This window comes from Oncorhynchus gorbuscha, linkage group LG18, assembly GCF_021184085.1.
Source record: "Oncorhynchus gorbuscha isolate QuinsamMale2020 ecotype Even-year linkage group LG18, OgorEven_v1.0, whole genome shotgun sequence".
Classification (NCBI taxonomy): Eukaryota; Metazoa; Chordata; class Actinopteri; order Salmoniformes; family Salmonidae; genus Oncorhynchus; species Oncorhynchus gorbuscha.
The window spans coordinates 8,986,806-9,003,728 of NC_060190.1; the positions used below are offsets into that span (position 1 = coordinate 8,986,806).

General features: G+C 42.4%; 1 protein-coding gene across 17 annotated transcripts in view; it reads left to right on the forward strand.

The window, feature by feature from the left end:
- Nucleotides 1–15,490, forward strand: part of LOC124004236 (regulating synaptic membrane exocytosis protein 3-like) — a 57,439-nt gene extending 41,949 nt beyond the window's left edge. For all 17 annotated transcript variants that reach the window (XM_046313006.1, XM_046313013.1, XM_046313008.1 and 14 more), the window contains 6 exons: nucleotides 8,520–8,737; nucleotides 10,375–10,519; nucleotides 10,830–10,945; nucleotides 11,908–12,009; nucleotides 12,242–12,381; nucleotides 12,569–15,490. In XM_046313006.1, the coding sequence (XP_046168962.1) occupies nucleotides 8,520–8,737; nucleotides 10,375–10,519; nucleotides 10,830–10,945; nucleotides 11,908–12,009; nucleotides 12,242–12,381; nucleotides 12,569–12,787 (940 nt within the window). In that variant the 3' untranslated portion in view covers nucleotides 12,788–15,490. The remainder of the gene's footprint in view (nucleotides 1–8,519; nucleotides 8,738–10,374; nucleotides 10,520–10,829; nucleotides 10,946–11,907; nucleotides 12,010–12,241; nucleotides 12,382–12,568) is intronic.
- The last annotated feature ends 1,433 nt before the right edge of the window (nucleotides 15,491–16,923 follow it).

Sequence of the window (16,923 nt, forward strand, 5' to 3'; positions counted from 1 at the left end):
TAGACAACAATCATTTTTTCACCTCTTCCACACTTTACGGAATTCAAAATTACAATGCTTGTCTTTCATAATTTGGTCAGATATACTTGGATGTGTAGTGTCAGCATTTATTGCTGGCATGTCATGCCTAAGATTGCTAACCTTGCCAATGAAAAAATCATTAAATGAGTTGGCAATATCAGTGGGTTTTGTGATGAATGAGCCTTTTTGTTTAGCCTTTTTGCCTAAAATGTAATTTAAGGTAATCCAAAGCTTTTTACTATCATTCTTTATGTAATTTATCTTTGTTTCAAAGTGTAGTTTTGTTCTTTTTATTCCGTTTACTCACATGATTTCTCAATTTGCAGTATGTTTGGTAATTTGTTGTACAGCCAGACCTGTTGGCCATTTCTTTTGCCTCATCCCTCTCAACCATACAATTTTTCAATTCTTCATCAGTTCATGGGGATTTAACAGTTTTACAGTCATTTTGTTCATGGGTGCTGCTTATTAGTAACTGGGATAAGCAATTTCAGAAATGTGTCAAGTGCGTTGTCTGATTGCTCCTCATTACAAACCACGGACCAACAACTATTCTTTATATCAACAACATAAGAATCACTACAAATCTTATTGTAAGACCTCTTATACACTATATTAGGCCCAGCCTTTGGAACTTTGGTTTTCCTAGATATGGCTACTATATTGTGATCACTACATCCGATGGATCTGGATACTGCTTTCAATCAAATTTCTGCCACATCAGTAAAGATGTGATCAATACATGTTGATGACGTCATTCCTGTAGTGTTTGTAACTACCCTGGTAGGTTGATTGATAACCTGAACCAGGTTGCAGGCAGTAGTTACAGTTTGAAGCTTTCTCTTGAGTGGGCAGCCTGATGAAAGCAAAGTCAATATTTAAATCACCCAGAAAATATACCTCTCTATTGAGGGGTGGCAGGGTAGCCTAGTGGTTAGAGCATTGGACTAGTAACCGAAAGGATGCAAGTTCAAATCCCGAGCTGACAAGGTACAAAATCTGTCGTTCTGCCCCTGAAGTTAACCCACTGTTCCTAGGCCGTCATTGAAAATAATAATTAGTTCTTAACTGACTTGTCTAGTAAAATAAAGGTTAAAAAAATATATGTATCACATACATTATCAAGCATTTCACACGTTATCCAGATACTGATTGTTAGCACTTGGTGGTTTATAGCAGCTTCCCACCAGAATAAGCTTTAGGTGAGGCAGATGAACCTGTGGACATATTACTTCAACAGTATTTAACATGAGATCCACTCTAAGCATTACAGGAATGTGGTTCTGAATAACAACAGCCACACCTCCACCTTTGGCATTCCTGTCTTTTCTGTAGATGTTATAACCATGTATTGCTACCACTGTATCATCAAAGATATTATCTAAGTGAGTTTCAGAGATTGTCAGAATATGAATGTCCTCTGTTACTAGCAAATTATTGATTTCGTGAACCTTGTTTTTTAAGCTACATATGTTAACGTGGGCTATGTTTAACACTTCTGGGATGCTTAATTGTTTTTCTTTTTTTACTGGGAAACTTAGCAGAGGTAGACATCCTCTGGTTATTTATATTAGCGCAGGGTGAGCTGCACACAGTGGACTTCCTGCTAGGGGACACCACCCCAGTGCTAACAGTATAACACTGGCTCATAGGCATGTAATCACATACAATAGTTGTAGAATGAGCAGAGACATTCAGGGCAGTAAGAGGGACATAAATGAGGTTACTTATGTTGTGTCTTCCAACGCCCCTGAAACATTATGACAACTCTGTGACACAATGGCAGGGATTAAATCAGCTGGACTTGGGTCAAAGAACACAAATGATTTGGGTGGATACCATCCTCCTTATAATTCGAGCTTTGTTTCCAGAAGTTATCAAAATTGTCAATAAGTGTTACAGCGACAGAGCTGCAATCGTCTTGTAGCCAGTTATGGAAGACGAAAAGTCTGCTTCAATGCCACAATTTAGGGAGGGCAGAGGGCCAGATATTATGAGGTGTTTGTTGGTGTGAAGTAGTGGCCCAATCAGTTCTTTCAAATCCATCTTCAGCTGTTATGAGCTGCCCTTCATAATGTCATTTGACCCCAAATGAACCATGGCAGTATCAGCCCCCGGTGACTGACTCACAGCCACGGGAAGCAACCTGGTGATATCCTGAACTTTTGCCCCAGGAAAACACAAAGTCCTTGCCCCAGGTACAGATATATGCCTCACCATCGAACAACCTAACACAATAGCCGGAATGATCCAGCCTCGGCTGTGTCTCGAAGCTGATTGCAAGGCCAGGGCCACATATCTCACCTGAATAGAGGGCTGCTGAGACGCCGGCTGCATGCAGGCCACAACAGCCAAAGGGACAGAGCTCTGACCCTGGAACTAAACACCTCCCTCTGTTACTGGATCCTGGACTTCCTGACGTGCCGCCCCAGGTGTTAAGGGTAGGCAACAACGCAACACAAAAATGGAATAAGAATCTAGTCACCCAAGTCATAGACTGTTCTCTCTTCTACCGCACGGCAAGCGGTACCAGAGCGCCAAGTCTAGGTCCAAATGGCTCCTTAACCTGTTAAGGATACCCCCCCACTTTGTGCAATTTCCGCCTGAAGACATACCCTATTCTAACAGCTTGTAGCTCAGGCCCAGAAGCAAGGATATGCATATTCTTGTTACCATTTGATTAAAAACACTCTGAAGTTTGTGTAAATGTGAATTGAATGTAGGAGAATATAACACAATAGATCTGGTAGAAGAAAATACAAGGAAATAAACAGGCGTTTTTCAGTTATTTTATTGTTGTAGCATCTTTAAAATCAACTAGAACATCAACATATTCAGTTATGATACTCTGGATACTTTTACATGAGAGAATAACCAGGCAACAGTATTTCCCCAAAGTTTCAGACAGATGCCTCTAGGAATGAGTGAGGTACATGCCATTGGGTATGTAGTCACCCAGGTGTCCCTCACAAGTTTCCCAAATGTACCCAAGTGGCCGAATTGGTACATGGGTACATTGCTGAAAATAACTATATACAAAATTAAAAAAAATATTCACACATACCCGGAAACATATATTTTGGAAAATTGAAGAAAAAAATGAAGATTTCCAAAATGTTTAGGCTATAGAAATGGATTTAGGAACAAAACAACCCTTTATTGTTTTGTGGTGATAGAAATGGAGCGACTTACAGTCATGTGTGCATACACAAAACAACATTAGACCATTAGACCATAACAACATTAGACCATAACAACATTTTGACCATAACAGCATTAGACCATTGACAACATTAGATCATAACCAAAAGTTGGTTGCCAAAAGAAGAAGATATTCAAAGGTAATTGATGAATTTTAGTGAAACTTTTGACTTTTGTGAAAAATGTACTTTGCTGTAACTTACCCAATGTGTTGTCTACTGATCAATAAGCAGATTGGCTGGAATTTTTTTTGAAATCTGACATGGTGACTGGATTAGCAAGAGGTTTAGCTTTCCTTTGGTGTGCTGCATTTCTGATTTAATTGAAGTTAAATATTTTTGATAATTACATATTAGGCAATTTATGTAGAAACGTTCCCAACTGGGAACGGGTTTCCCCGTCCTTTACCCCCAAGCCATAAGACTGCTGAACAATGAATCAAATGGCCACCTGGACTATTTACATTGACACCCCAACCCCTTTGTTTTTACACTGCTGCTACTTGCTGTTTATTATCTATGCATAGTCACTTTACCCCTACCTACATGTACAAATGACCTCGACTAACCTGTACCCCCGCACATTGACTCGGTACCGGTACCCCCTGTATATAGCCTCGTTATTTTTATGTTATTTTTATGTGTTACTTTTTATTTTAAAAATTACTTTAGTTTATTTAGTAAATATTTTCATTAACTCGATTTCTTAAACTGCATCGTTGGCTTGTCAGTAAACATTTCACAGTAAGGTCTACACCTGTTGTATTTAGTGCATGTGACAAATAATATTTGATTTGATTTGACATCCACAGCCATGGAGGGAACTGCTGGCACAGGTGCTAAACGCGATTTGAATTGTGTTAAGTCTGGACGTGGGGCACGAAGACAGGCGCACCGAGAACGATTATTCTCCTTCTTTCTGGTTCCGAGATGCATCCATTAATGCTCACCTGGAGTCGAACAATGAGAAGCCATTTCCTGGTTCTAGCTAGTAGAGGGGTGCAGTGGCAGAAACTGATCATAGTCCAGGAAGGTCCCATTAGGATCCTCTTGGATGTTTTGATAGGAAGCATTTAAAGATGCCAATAGACTCATGGAATCCTTAGTCAGTTCAAGGCGCTTGGTCAGATTTGTTTATTTCTTAATGAAGAGTAATATTAATTTCTTTAGCTGCATCAAGTTCAATATATTTTTCACAAATGAAGGTATCCATCAGACCTTTCCCCGTGACAACTACAAACATGTCACGGATTCATCACTTAATAGCACGCAAGTCCCCAGCAGATTCAAAGGAGTTCAAGGCTGAACGCCTACATTTCCCGGCGCCGCCAGGGACTAAGAGGCTCCCTCCATGGCCGCGGACACCCCTAGCAGTGCCTCGCACAACTGTGTCATCTGTCTCTCGTTGAATGTGGAGAGCGAGAGAGAAGTGTTTGGGGGGTGGGTGATGGCTGGGTCGTCTGTCTCTCGTTGAATGTGGAGAGCGAGAGAGAAGTGTATGGGGGGTGGGAGATGGCTGGGTCGTCTGTCTCTCGTTGAATGTGGAGAGCGAGAGAGAAGTGTATGGGGGGTGGGTGATGGCTGGGTCGTCTGTCTCTCGTTGAATGTGGAGAGCGAGAGAGAAGTGTATGGGGGTGGGTGATGGCTGGGTCGTCTGTCTCTCGTTGAATGTGGAGAGCGAGAGAGAAGTGTATGGGGGTGGGTGATGGCTGGGTCGTCTGTCTCTCGTTGAATGTGGAGAGCGAGAGAGAAGTGTTTGGGGGTGGGTGATGGCTGGGTCGTCTGTCTCTCGTTGAATGTGGAGAGCGAGAGAGAAGTGTATGGGGGTGGGTGATGGCTGGGTCGTCTGTCTCTCGTTGAATGTGGAGAGCGAGAGAGAAGTGTATGGGGGGTGGGTGATGGCTGGGTCGGTTGTCGGTGGCAGGTTGCCGGCTATGTGCTATGCACTGGCCCGGCTGCGTGTTAGCGTTTGGCGTAGCCTCTCGGAGCTGTTTCGGGCGTGTCCCCAGTGTCTGTAGTCATGGCGGCTACAAAACATACAGTTACAGCATGTACTGGCCAATAATTGGAGTCTCACGCGAGGACATAAGGACTTTCCTTTGGTAGTTTCATAGAGAGAGTTGTATAAGTTGAGCTCTTGTTAGCCTGGCTCCATTGTTGATATACAGGTACCATATAAATGGGTGAACGCTTCACAGCAGACTGTAACCATTTCACTCCGTTTTGTTTGTAGCTACAGTGACTTACGAAAGTATTCACCCCTTTGGCATTTTTCCTCTTTTGTTGCCTTACAACCTGGAATTAAAATACATTTTTGGGGGGTTTGTATCATTTGATTTACACAACATGCCTACCACTTTGAAGATGCAAAATATTTTTTATTGTGAAACAAACAAGAAGTAAGACAAAGAAACTGAAAACTTGAGCATGTATAACTATTCATCCCCACAAAGGGAATACTTTCTAGAGCCACCTTTTGCAGCAATTACAGCTGCAAGTCTCTTGGAATATGTCTCTATAAGCTTGGCACATCAGGCCACTGGGGCTTTTGCCCATTCTTCAAGGCAAAACTGCTCCAGCTCCTTCAAGTTGGATGGGATCCGATGGTGTACAGCAATCTTTAATAAGTCATACCACAGATTTTCAATTGGATTGAGGTCTGAGCTTTGACTAGGCCATTCCAAGACATTTAAATGTTTTCCCTTAAACCATTTGAGTGTTGCTTTAGCAGTACGCTTAGGGTCATTGTCCTGCTGGAAGGTGAACCTCCGCCCCAGTCTCAAATCTCTGGAAGATTGAAACACCTTTCCTGACTAGTTTCCCAGTCCCTGTGTTTGCTTATTTCTTTCTTTAAGCAATGGCCACTTTTCCATAAAGCCCATCTCTGTGGAGTGTACAGCTTAAAGTGGTCCTATGGACAGACACTCCAATCTCCTCTGTGGTGCTTTGCAGCTCCTTCGGGGTTATATTTGGTCTCTTTGTTGCCTCTCTGATTAATGCCCTCCTTGCCTGGTCCGTGAGTTTTGGTGGGTGGCCCTCTCTTGGCAGGTTTGTTGTGGTGCCATATTTTAAAAAATGAATATAATGGTGCTCCGTGGGATGTTCAAAGTTTTGGATGTTTTTTTATAACCCAACCCTGATCTGTACTTCTCCACAACTTGACCTGTTTGGAGAGCTCCTTGGTCTTCATGGTACCGCTTGCTTGGTGGTGCCCCTTGCCTAGTGGTGTTGCAGACTCTGGGGCCTCTCAGAACAGGTGTATATATACTGAGATCATGTGACACTTAGATTGCACAAAGGTGGACTTTATTTACTTAATTATGTAACTTCTGAAGGTAATTGGTTGCACCAGATCTTATTTAAGGGCTTCATAGCAAAGGGGGTGAATACATACTGTATGCACGTACCTCTGTTCATTTAAAATATATATATATATATTTTCTGAAACAAGTCATTAATTTCATTTCACTTCACCAATTTGGACTATTTTGCGTTTGTCCATTACATGAAATTAATTTATATTACAGGTTGTAAATGCAACAAAATAAAAACGTCAAGGGAGGTGAATACTTTTGCAAGGCACTGTACATCTTGTTTGGCCAACATTGTGTCAAGTCAGTACGGTTCACACTGAGCTTGTTATGTGCAGAAAGTTGTCCATCCCTTTTTCCAACTGATCTGATCTGATCTGTCGATAGCGCCTGCTGAATTCAGGGCATCAATTTTGTTGAGAAAAGCAGCAAAACTTTTGTAGTTCCCGATGGCTAACGGTATGTCTTTTAAAAGCGGCATGGTAGAAAGGCCTCAGGTCAACATGGAGTTGTTTGATGGAGATACTTGGATGCATACAGTATATTGATGACTGTCCTGAAGTCAGTTTGAAGGTGCTTGATTATGAGACTTAGCTGCCTATGAGAGGAGGTGTGGACGTTATGGACTCCTCTGACTCTGTCCCTTTATATCCTCCCGTCTTCCTCGATCCTCCTTCTTCTTCTCTCTCCATCTGAGGCTGCTATATTCTATCAGTCACATTATTCAATTTCAGTGTATGGCTTAATTGTTCAATGCGGGGAAATATGTTTGGTCATTTGAGCTGACATACAACATCACATGTGATATAGTCTCCTTGTTTATTTGGCTTGATTTAATGTTGTGCATGTGGTTGTGTGTGTCAACTTTCGTTGTTGTGTCCTGTGTCTCTGTGTGTCTGCGTGTGTGTTTGTACGTCAGTGTGTATCTCAGATCCCTCCTGGCATGCATCCTGTGCTCCCGCTGTCCAGACCCCCCCTGGACCTCTTCTGAGCTGGAGTACCCTCCTCCCTAACCCCACCGCCGGTCCTTGCCCCTTCATCACCCCCCTCCACGGGGCTGAGGAGAGGCCCCAGTCCACCCTACCCCTCCCTAGCCCCCTGGTCACATGGAGAGGGTCCACGATGGGTATGCGGGACGGGGGCAGTGTGGCGGGGCTCTCCTGCAGCACCCCGACCCCTTTAGAGGGGATGGACATGCACCAGCTCCTCCAAACCGCTAGAAAGCGCCACAGAGCACTGAGTGTAATCTGTCCCTGCTGTATGTTGGCCTGTCTGAGGAGAAGAAGCCTGAACAGCTAAGGCTATTGGCTGAGACTGAGAGACTCATTTATAATACAAAAGAGACACACACACACACACACATATATATATAATATAATATATATACTTATATCAGAGGAGGCTGGTGGTGGATCTATAGGAGGACGGGCTCATTGTAATGACTGGAGTGGAATAAATGGAATGGAGTCAAATATGTGGTTTCCATCTGTTTGAAGTGTTTGATACCTTCCATTGATTCCATTCCAGCCATTACAATGAGCCCATCCTCCTATAGCACCTCCCACCAGCCTCCACTGATATACTGTATATATAATATACATTGTAATGTGTTTTAATTCTATTTCAGTGTTATCCACCAATACAAAAGACCGGCAATGATGGACATTTTGGAAGCGTATTTGGAAATTTTAGATCATTTGAGATCATTGAGATCATTTTTTAGTTTTGAGATCTTTTGGAGTCTGTTCAGGCGTTCCTGTATCATCAATATCAATATCATATAAACTCATTTCAATCACTCACCAATCATTGTATGCCTCATATCATACTGTATAAGATCCTTATAAATGATTGAAGTTTATTATACTGCTGTGTTTTCCCCCACTAAAGTGAAGGTAACACCTTATGTTATAATTTCCTCTGCTCATTTCATATCTCAAGACTGTGGTTCCAGATGTAACTTTTACTCTCCTCTCTCTCCCTCTAGTCGGCAGGTTCGTGCGGCGCCGGGCCGGACCATGCTGAAGAGCACAAGCGTGAGTGGTGAGATCTACCCGTCAGAGCGTACCGACGGCAGCCAATCGGATACGGCGCTGGGCACGGTGGGCATGGGTGGCAAGAAGAGACGCTCCAGCCTCAGTGCCAGGGTGGTCTCCATCGTCTCCAACAGACGTAGTCGCAGCACGTCGCAGATCGTCGGCCCGGGTGAGTTCACAGGTCAAAACTGGCCCTCACCCAAATGAAGGAGACGCTCGGGATGGTTGTGGTTTGAAAATGTGGCTCTGGTATTTTGATTTGATTTACGGTTTACATTGAAAGACGGTGGTAGACAGACATTTAACAATTGGACATTACAGACAGTAAAAATGAGACAGTACGGACTATCAGTAAGTGGCCATGACATGATAGTTCTCAGATGTTTTTAGGGTTAAGAGTGACCTGAAGCTACCTTATAGCACTTTCATCTGAATAAGAGTAAAAAAACAACAGAGAAGCAGGTGCGTCATCACTCTTGACCCTTGACCTTTTGTTCACGTGACTGCACACCAAAATGTCCCGATGCTGGAATTCTAATCTTACGAATGCAACCGCAAAAAAAAGCATGTTATAAAAGAGTTTCAAAACAACACGTTTCAACTCTAGATGACACCCGCTGCGGCCAAGCTCTCAGTCAGAGAGACTTGAAGGAATCTTTCTCAGCCTGGCTGGACTCACAGGAGGGTGGGGAGAGAGAGAGGAAGCAGGGAGGCAGAGATAGAGGTAGTTGAAAGGCTCCAACTGCACTCTCTTCCTCTTCTTTTTTGCACTCCCCCTTTGTAGCTGACATAAAAAGCCATTATAAAGGAAACTAGGGCCGGGGGGGTCTCTCCATGCCTCTCTCCTCTCTCCCCATTGTTATATAGTATAGCAGTACGATTGGTGTTCTGTGTGATGGTTGCCCTCTTCGCTGACAAAATCATAGACTTCATGTTGGATTGAGAGAGCGAGAAGGTAAGGAGGACTTGTTTTTACATTTTTCAAGCTTGAATACTTTCATATTGTTTAAGGTTAGCGTTCTTTGTCATGAATCTTGTTCTAGAGGCAGCTCGGCCGAGTGGTCATTAGCTGGCATAGCCATGAAGCCATCAAATCCTATTTTAAGCCTAAGTCTAACCTTAACCCTAACCTTAACCACACTGCTAACCTTAAATTAAGACCAAAAAACACACTGGCATCTAGCAGAAATCGCTCCATCTAGCAGAAATCGCTCAGTTTTGCCTCCAGGGAAAGATTCATGACAATAGACATCAACCTGCGTATTATCACCATGTACTACTGTATCGTCCTTTAGGATTGACTGTACTGTACGCCACTGTCTGTATTAGGTTGGTTGTGTTGATGTGACGAGGTATGGAACCTTGAAATAACAAAACATGTTGTTCTTTCTCTCTAAACATCTCTCCAACCCTCTCCAACCCATTGTTCAGCTGTGATTTGTGAAAACACAAGGACAGAAAAGGATTCTTTGACTTCCCGGGTCTTTCAATTTCTCTTTAGTTTCCTTTGTCCTCTGAGATGTAACATGGTTCCCCAGCTCTTTCACTGTGTCCCATCACGACGATGAGGCAGCTAGGAATACATGGCGCCACACCTGGTTCTCCTCAAGAGGACCACAAAATAAAGCCTTCTGGCCTAAATGTGTTCATCCTCGAGAGTTCTGTTGTTTAGCACTGACCCATATAAACGAAGGCCTGGAAGATAACACTTCAGGTCTCAGGAAGACAGTAGATAAGCCGTGCTAACTTAGCCATTAGCCTTAGCTCTCCGCTACATTGTGTCTATTTGTTCCTCTCCGGTACCAGAGGGGAAGGGGAAGAAGGAGAAGGGTGCGTCCATCCAGAGGAGCACAGAGACGGGCATGGCTGTAGAGATGACCAGGAACATGAGTCGACAGTCCAGTAAAGAGTCCACCAACGGCACCATGAACAGCTGCAACTCCGAGGGAAAGTCAGTATCTCCAATCTCTCTCTTTATATATATATACTGTATATATTCATCTCTCTCTCTCGCTATCTCTCCCTGTATACTGTGTCTCTCTCCTTTTCCTCCCTCTACCCCTCTTCTCTTCGTCACTTTCTTCCTCTTTCTTCCAAATGTTTGTTTTTTTCAATGTCAACATGAGTTGACATTCACTGTAAAGTAAACAACTCAGTATTTTAGCGTTACTACAGTGATTTCCATAGATAATATAACCTAGGACCCGTAGGTTATATACGGTAATTAGCTGTATATTGACTGTGTTCTTCCTCTGTTCCAGTCTGCTTTTCGGTGGGGTGCGTCTGGGACAGCCAGGCAACCAGTTCAGCGACTTCCTGGATGGTCTGGGTCCCGCCCAGCTGGTGGGCAGACAAACGCTGGCCACACCTGCCATAGGTGAGTCCCTATTCTGTTCTGTCTACTCATCATGTTGTTGCCCTATCGTAGTTCCTCTGTGACTCCTCCCCAATTGATAACTTGATATTCAAATCAGTTTCATTGATTCAAATCACTATTACCTCAGTAACTCAATATCCTTCCAACTTCCCTCTTGAGAAACTCAATTGCCAACTTTTCTTACTACTTCCTATTTTATGACCTCAGGTGTGTGCGAGCAGTAAGCCTCGCAAAGCCGATTGTAGTCGGGGGGGTGCATCTGCGACAGCCAAAAGTCAGACACTGGTGGTTTTCCAACAGCAAGGCTCAGATCAACATAGCAGTGTCAACATAGCTGCTATTGTTTACAAAAAGAACATCTTTATGTCGAGATTAACTTTTCTATACCCCTCTTTATCACACACTCACAAACTGAAACAAAACACGTGTACAATTAATTGGTTAGAGAGAAGTCTCAAATATCACTTTCATTTGTTGCTTTAGAATCGGGGTAAATTTGATTCTTGTTTTAGGCATGTCTTTGGCCATGTTCATCAAACAAAAACACCCTAATGATTGGTTGACAAATAGTGCCTCCAACAATGCAGGTGATGACTGCATGGTGCAGTTGGTGAGAAGCAACTGCAGCGACGTGAAGGCGTCTTCATCAAAAACGGCATGATCTTTGATCACATGATTTTTGGAAATGTTTATTCCCATAATGCAAAACACGACAGTGACCATCACGCGATCTGCTCGAACATCCCCCTTATCTCCTGCCTACTTCCTGTTCTGATTGGTTCAATCCAGTCCTGTTTAGTCAACCAGAGACAAAACAGAAGGCGAGACATCAGCTGGCGTCGCATTGGTGCATATAGGAAGTCGGAACTGTGAAAAAATGATCTATAGTAAACGGCCTGAGTCAGACATCATCCTTTATCCACCATCTATGGTCAACTCCTTCTACTTCTTCTTCCTCCCAGGTGATATTCAGATCGGAATGATGGACAAGAAGGGTCAGCTGGAGGTGGAGGTGATCAGAGCTCGGGGCCTTGTACAAAAGCCTGGATCCAAATCCCTCCCTGGTGAGATACTGGTGGTAGCGCCACCTAAGGGTGGAGGACTGCATTGAGATAAAAACATAATTCAGGGCCAAGTCCATTGAAAGTGCTTTTTTAATCCAGGAGTAGTCTTACCTGGGTCCATGTAGTCGCCCACCTAGAGAAAACGATTCAATCGGACCATGTTTAGAACCACAATTGAGTATCCTTATCCTTATCTGCCTCTTGTTTCTTCTTTATCTCTTTCTTTCGTCAGCTCCATACGTCAAGGTCTATCTGTTGAATAATGGAGCGTATGTAGCCAAAAAGAAAACCAAGATTGCACGGAAAACGCTGGACCCGCTGTACCAGCAAGCGCTGCAATTCGAGGAGAGCCCACAGGGTAAAGTCTTACAGGTGAGGGTCAAAGCCTTGTTTCATAAAGAAAAGTGCAATCACTTTTTAATTCAAGAATTAAATAGATGCATCCCATGAATAATATTAAAACTATGTTTTTATTGTAATTTTATTTAACCTTTATTTAACCATTTAAGCTGTAAAGGTTTTAATAAATACATTTTTGGGGGTCTTTTTTTCCCTTCAGGTGATCGTCTGGGGAGACTACGGACGAATGGACCACAAAAGCTTCATGGGAGTTGCACAAATCCTATTGGAGGAACTAGACTTAACAAGCACAGTGATTGGCTGGTACAAGTTGTTCCCACCCTCCTCTTTAGTGGACCCCACACTAGCCTCCCTGACTCGACGTGCTTCCCAGTCGTCACTGGACAGCTCCTCGGGCCCACCGGGCACCCGATCCTAGTGGACCAATAGGACTACAGCTACCAATCTTAATGGACCAATGGGACTATAGCTAGCCTACCGCTTTGTGAAACGAATTAACGTCACCTTAGAGATTAACGGACAAAAATTATTGTAGAACAACAACAATCAAGAAACAGAGTCACAAATGATTTTAAAAAAAAGCTTTGTTGAGATCTGACAATCACTCCTAGCATCATTTAATTTGTTTGTTTGTTTTAGAGAGCGTAAGGTTTCAGTGTTTCATTCCAGTAACGAATTCGTCATCATTTTTTTTGCGGTTGTAATCTAAGAACTAGGGCTGTCGATAATAAACAATGTTTGGTAGCTAGGTAAGACTGTACTGGAGTCGAGCGGTAAGGAGACACTCGATTCATTGAAGAAACTACGTAGAAATGTAAATGTGAAAGGAAGCAGGGTGGTAGTTTTTAGTCAAACCATCAATAAACAAAGAAATGTATGTTAGCATCAGAATGTATGGACCCAAGACAGAGGTGTCATCCTCCTTGTCTCTCAGGGGATGCCATTATGTCCTCTCCGCAGTGGCCCCCATCCGGCCTCCAAACAGACTGCCAGCACTTCGGCCCCCAGGGACGAGTGCTTCTGAGTGGGGTCGGTCCGGGCAAGCAGGGGTCTCCTTCTGGTGCCTAGACTTTGTGGATTCACATTACTGGTCCTTCTCTGTCAAATATCATTTTTTGTTGTTTTCAATATGTTTACCATGGCTGGTCCAAGCCGCTCTCTCGTTTTTTGTCTTTGGTACGTTTGACTTTTTTTTCTCTCTTTGTTACTTATGGCACAACAATGTTTTTATGATGAGTATGAGGTTTACGATGCATTGTCTGATGTATGCATGGAGAAGAGTAAAAAGACACAAGGAAAAAATACGAAATAGAGAAAATTAGATCATGTGTCTGCAATGAGATGCAGGGGACTGTTCAGTGACACATCTTAAATGACGATTTTTACACTTGACGATGAGATTAGTGTGGGATTGCAATGTTGTTTTCTTCATTCAGTCACCTACAAAAAGTCCAACCCAGTTGTCTTTGTATAGATGTATATTAGACCTCCATTATCTTGACCAATAAATAGAATTATACATTTCATTTTGAACTATCACTAGGGTGTCAACAAGTCACTGTAAAAAAAAGACGTATCTTTGTCCACAATCACGAGAACATTCATTTAGCTGTTTTCCTGGAGTATCCTTCCCCTCACCCCAGCACATGTTTAGGGGTTTTATCTGAAATTTCAGTTTACATTATTTTGAGATTCAAAAACGCAAGCACAAATAAGCTTGATTTTTTTTACGGCAAAAAGTTACACTTTTTGAGATTTAAAAAAACAAGTGAATGAGATTTTTTACATTTTAAATACTGCTTGCAAATGTATTTTTTTGGTTCATTTCGTTTCTTTGTCTCGATTATTTGGAAAAACAAAAAACATCAGTTGCTCAAATTTCCCTTCTGCATCTTTGTGAATGTGAAAAGTAACCAATCAGATTGAACTTTCAGGACAGGAACACCAATGCTCATCCTTCGTCAGGCCCGCTGACTCCTGCCACACCAAAGGGGGGCGTGGCCAGCATGACTCGGACCTGTTCCAAGCTGCATGCACATTTTGTAAAACAAAAACGATACTGATAAAAAAAGATGATTGAACTGAACTAGATATGTGTTAGTTCCACATACTGTAGGCCCGCTTGTATGTTGCATGCACTTGTACAGTTTGCTCGTACTTAAATATAAAGAGAAACCGAAGCCATTCACATCACGCGTAGACATTCAAAATGATCAGCTGCAGTCAAGTCTAGTCCACATCATTCATTCCGGTGCTGAATGTTTCGAAACCAGTTGATTACCGAGATTATGTTGATGTCTTTTTTAAAGCTATTGAACACGTGCTGTACTGTCGTACTAAGCAATCCTCACCGCCCATTCTTTCAAATCTACAGTTACTGTACACATCATAGTTTACCTCTATGGGGCTGAGACTACATGGTTAAATATGTATAAATCAGATCAATTTATATACAAAGTATAGTTATGTTGAACATAATGATGTAATAAGATATATGGATACATATGTTATACAAATTATTTAGAGTATAATGTAACGAAAGTAATTTAGATATATTGTAAATATTTTTTCAACCAACCAAACGGTTTAGTGATATTTACGAATGGGGCCAAGTCAGATTACGGGGACATTGCCAAGTTCCTTAAGACTACGATTGGACTTAGAAAGTCACAAAGGGACACTACTTTACTTCAAGGCTTCAGGGGATAGTCCCAAATCGCCACACTTGAGTGTACTAGGGTATCAGGCCATATTATCTGCAAAAGCTGTCGTCACTACACCTCTCTCTCTCCATGCTTTGAAACCTACAACCTATGACCTATGACCCCAGCCATGTAAAACCCCATTTATAAAAACGTCAAATTTTTGGTTTTATGTTTAGTGAGTTATTCTTTTTTTTATTTTGTCAGTATTATTAGGAGAGAGAAAAAAATGCTGATTGTTTACAATGTATGTGTTCCACTGAAACAACAACTATAAAAGAAAATGATCAGATAAAAATGTATTCACTGCAGCGTTTCTTGTTTCGTATAACAGGTGTGGCTCAAATGATGTGTGTGTTTTATATTTTAAAAAAAGAGTTCATTTTTATTATTTACAAATAAAAAAAGAATGTGTGGAAGAATTCTCCCTCATACTTGCTGTTCTTGTTCCACTGTCAACCCTCTCCTCCTACCATACCTGGGTTCAAGTCCTATTTAAAATAATTTGAAACAGTTCAACTGGGCTTGACTGTGCTTGTCTGATAGAATGGAACCAATTCACAAAATTGCATCTGACAATCCAGGCAGGCTAAAGCAAACACCAAGGGCTGTATTCAATCCGTATTGCGGAGGTGTCGCGGAAGATCCATGTAAAAATGTAAAGGTAATTTCCGATTGAGCCGACATACAGTGCCTTCAGAAAGTATTCAGACCCCTTGACTTTTTTTTAGGTTACAGCCTTATTCTAAAATTGATTAAATATATTTTTTCCCTGATCAATCTACACACAATACCACATAATGACAAAGCAAAAACAGGTTTTAAGAAATTGTTGATAATTTCAACAACAAAAAATGTAATAATGAAATATCACATTTACATAAGACCCTTTACTCAGTACTTTGTTGGAGCATCTTTGGCAGCGATAAAAGCCTCGAGTCTTCTTGGGTATGACGCTACAAGTTTGGCACACCTGTATTTGGGGAGTTTCTCCCAATCTTCTCTGCAGATCCTCTCAAGCTCTGTCAGGTTGGATGAGGAGTGTTGCTGCAGAGCTATTTTCAGGTCTCTCCAGAGAAGTTTGAATGGGTTTTCACCAAGGATCTCTGTTACTTTGTTCCATTGATCTTTGCCTCGATCCTGACTAGTCTCCCAGTCCCTGCCGCTGAAAAACATCCCCACGCATGATGCTGTCAACACCATGCTTCACCGTAGGTGTTATGCAGGTGAATGAGGACCCAAAAGCGACTTGGCGAAAACAGAGTCTTTAATCCAGTAAAAGAAATATGCAATACTCCTAGACAAATCAGAGCGGTAAATAAAGCATAAAAAACAATTCCACTCGTAATGACGAGAACAGACTGGAGACTCGATCATAAACTGTAGGTTGCCTCGGGAAGGCACTTGACCGTAGCAGACTCAGACACCTGCTCACCACGCAGCATCTGAGGGAAACACGACACGACAGGGCGATACAAAGACACAGCACGGTGAACAATATACAAGGATCCGACAGGACAGAAACGGAAAACAAGGGGAGAAATAGGGACTCTAATCAGGGGAAAAGATAGGGAACAGGTGTGGAAGACTAAATGATTGATTAGGGGAATAGGAACAGCTGGGAGCAGGAACGGAACGATAGAGAGAAGAGAGAGAGGGAGGGAGAGAGAAAAAGGGAACGAACCTAAAAAGACCAGCAGGGGAAAACGAACAGAAGGAAAAGCAAAATGACAAGACAATATAAGACAAAACATGACAGTACCCCCCACTCACCGAGCGCCTCCTGGCGCACTCGAGGAGGAATCCTGGCGGCAACGGAGGAAATCATCAATCAGTGAACGGTCCAGCACGT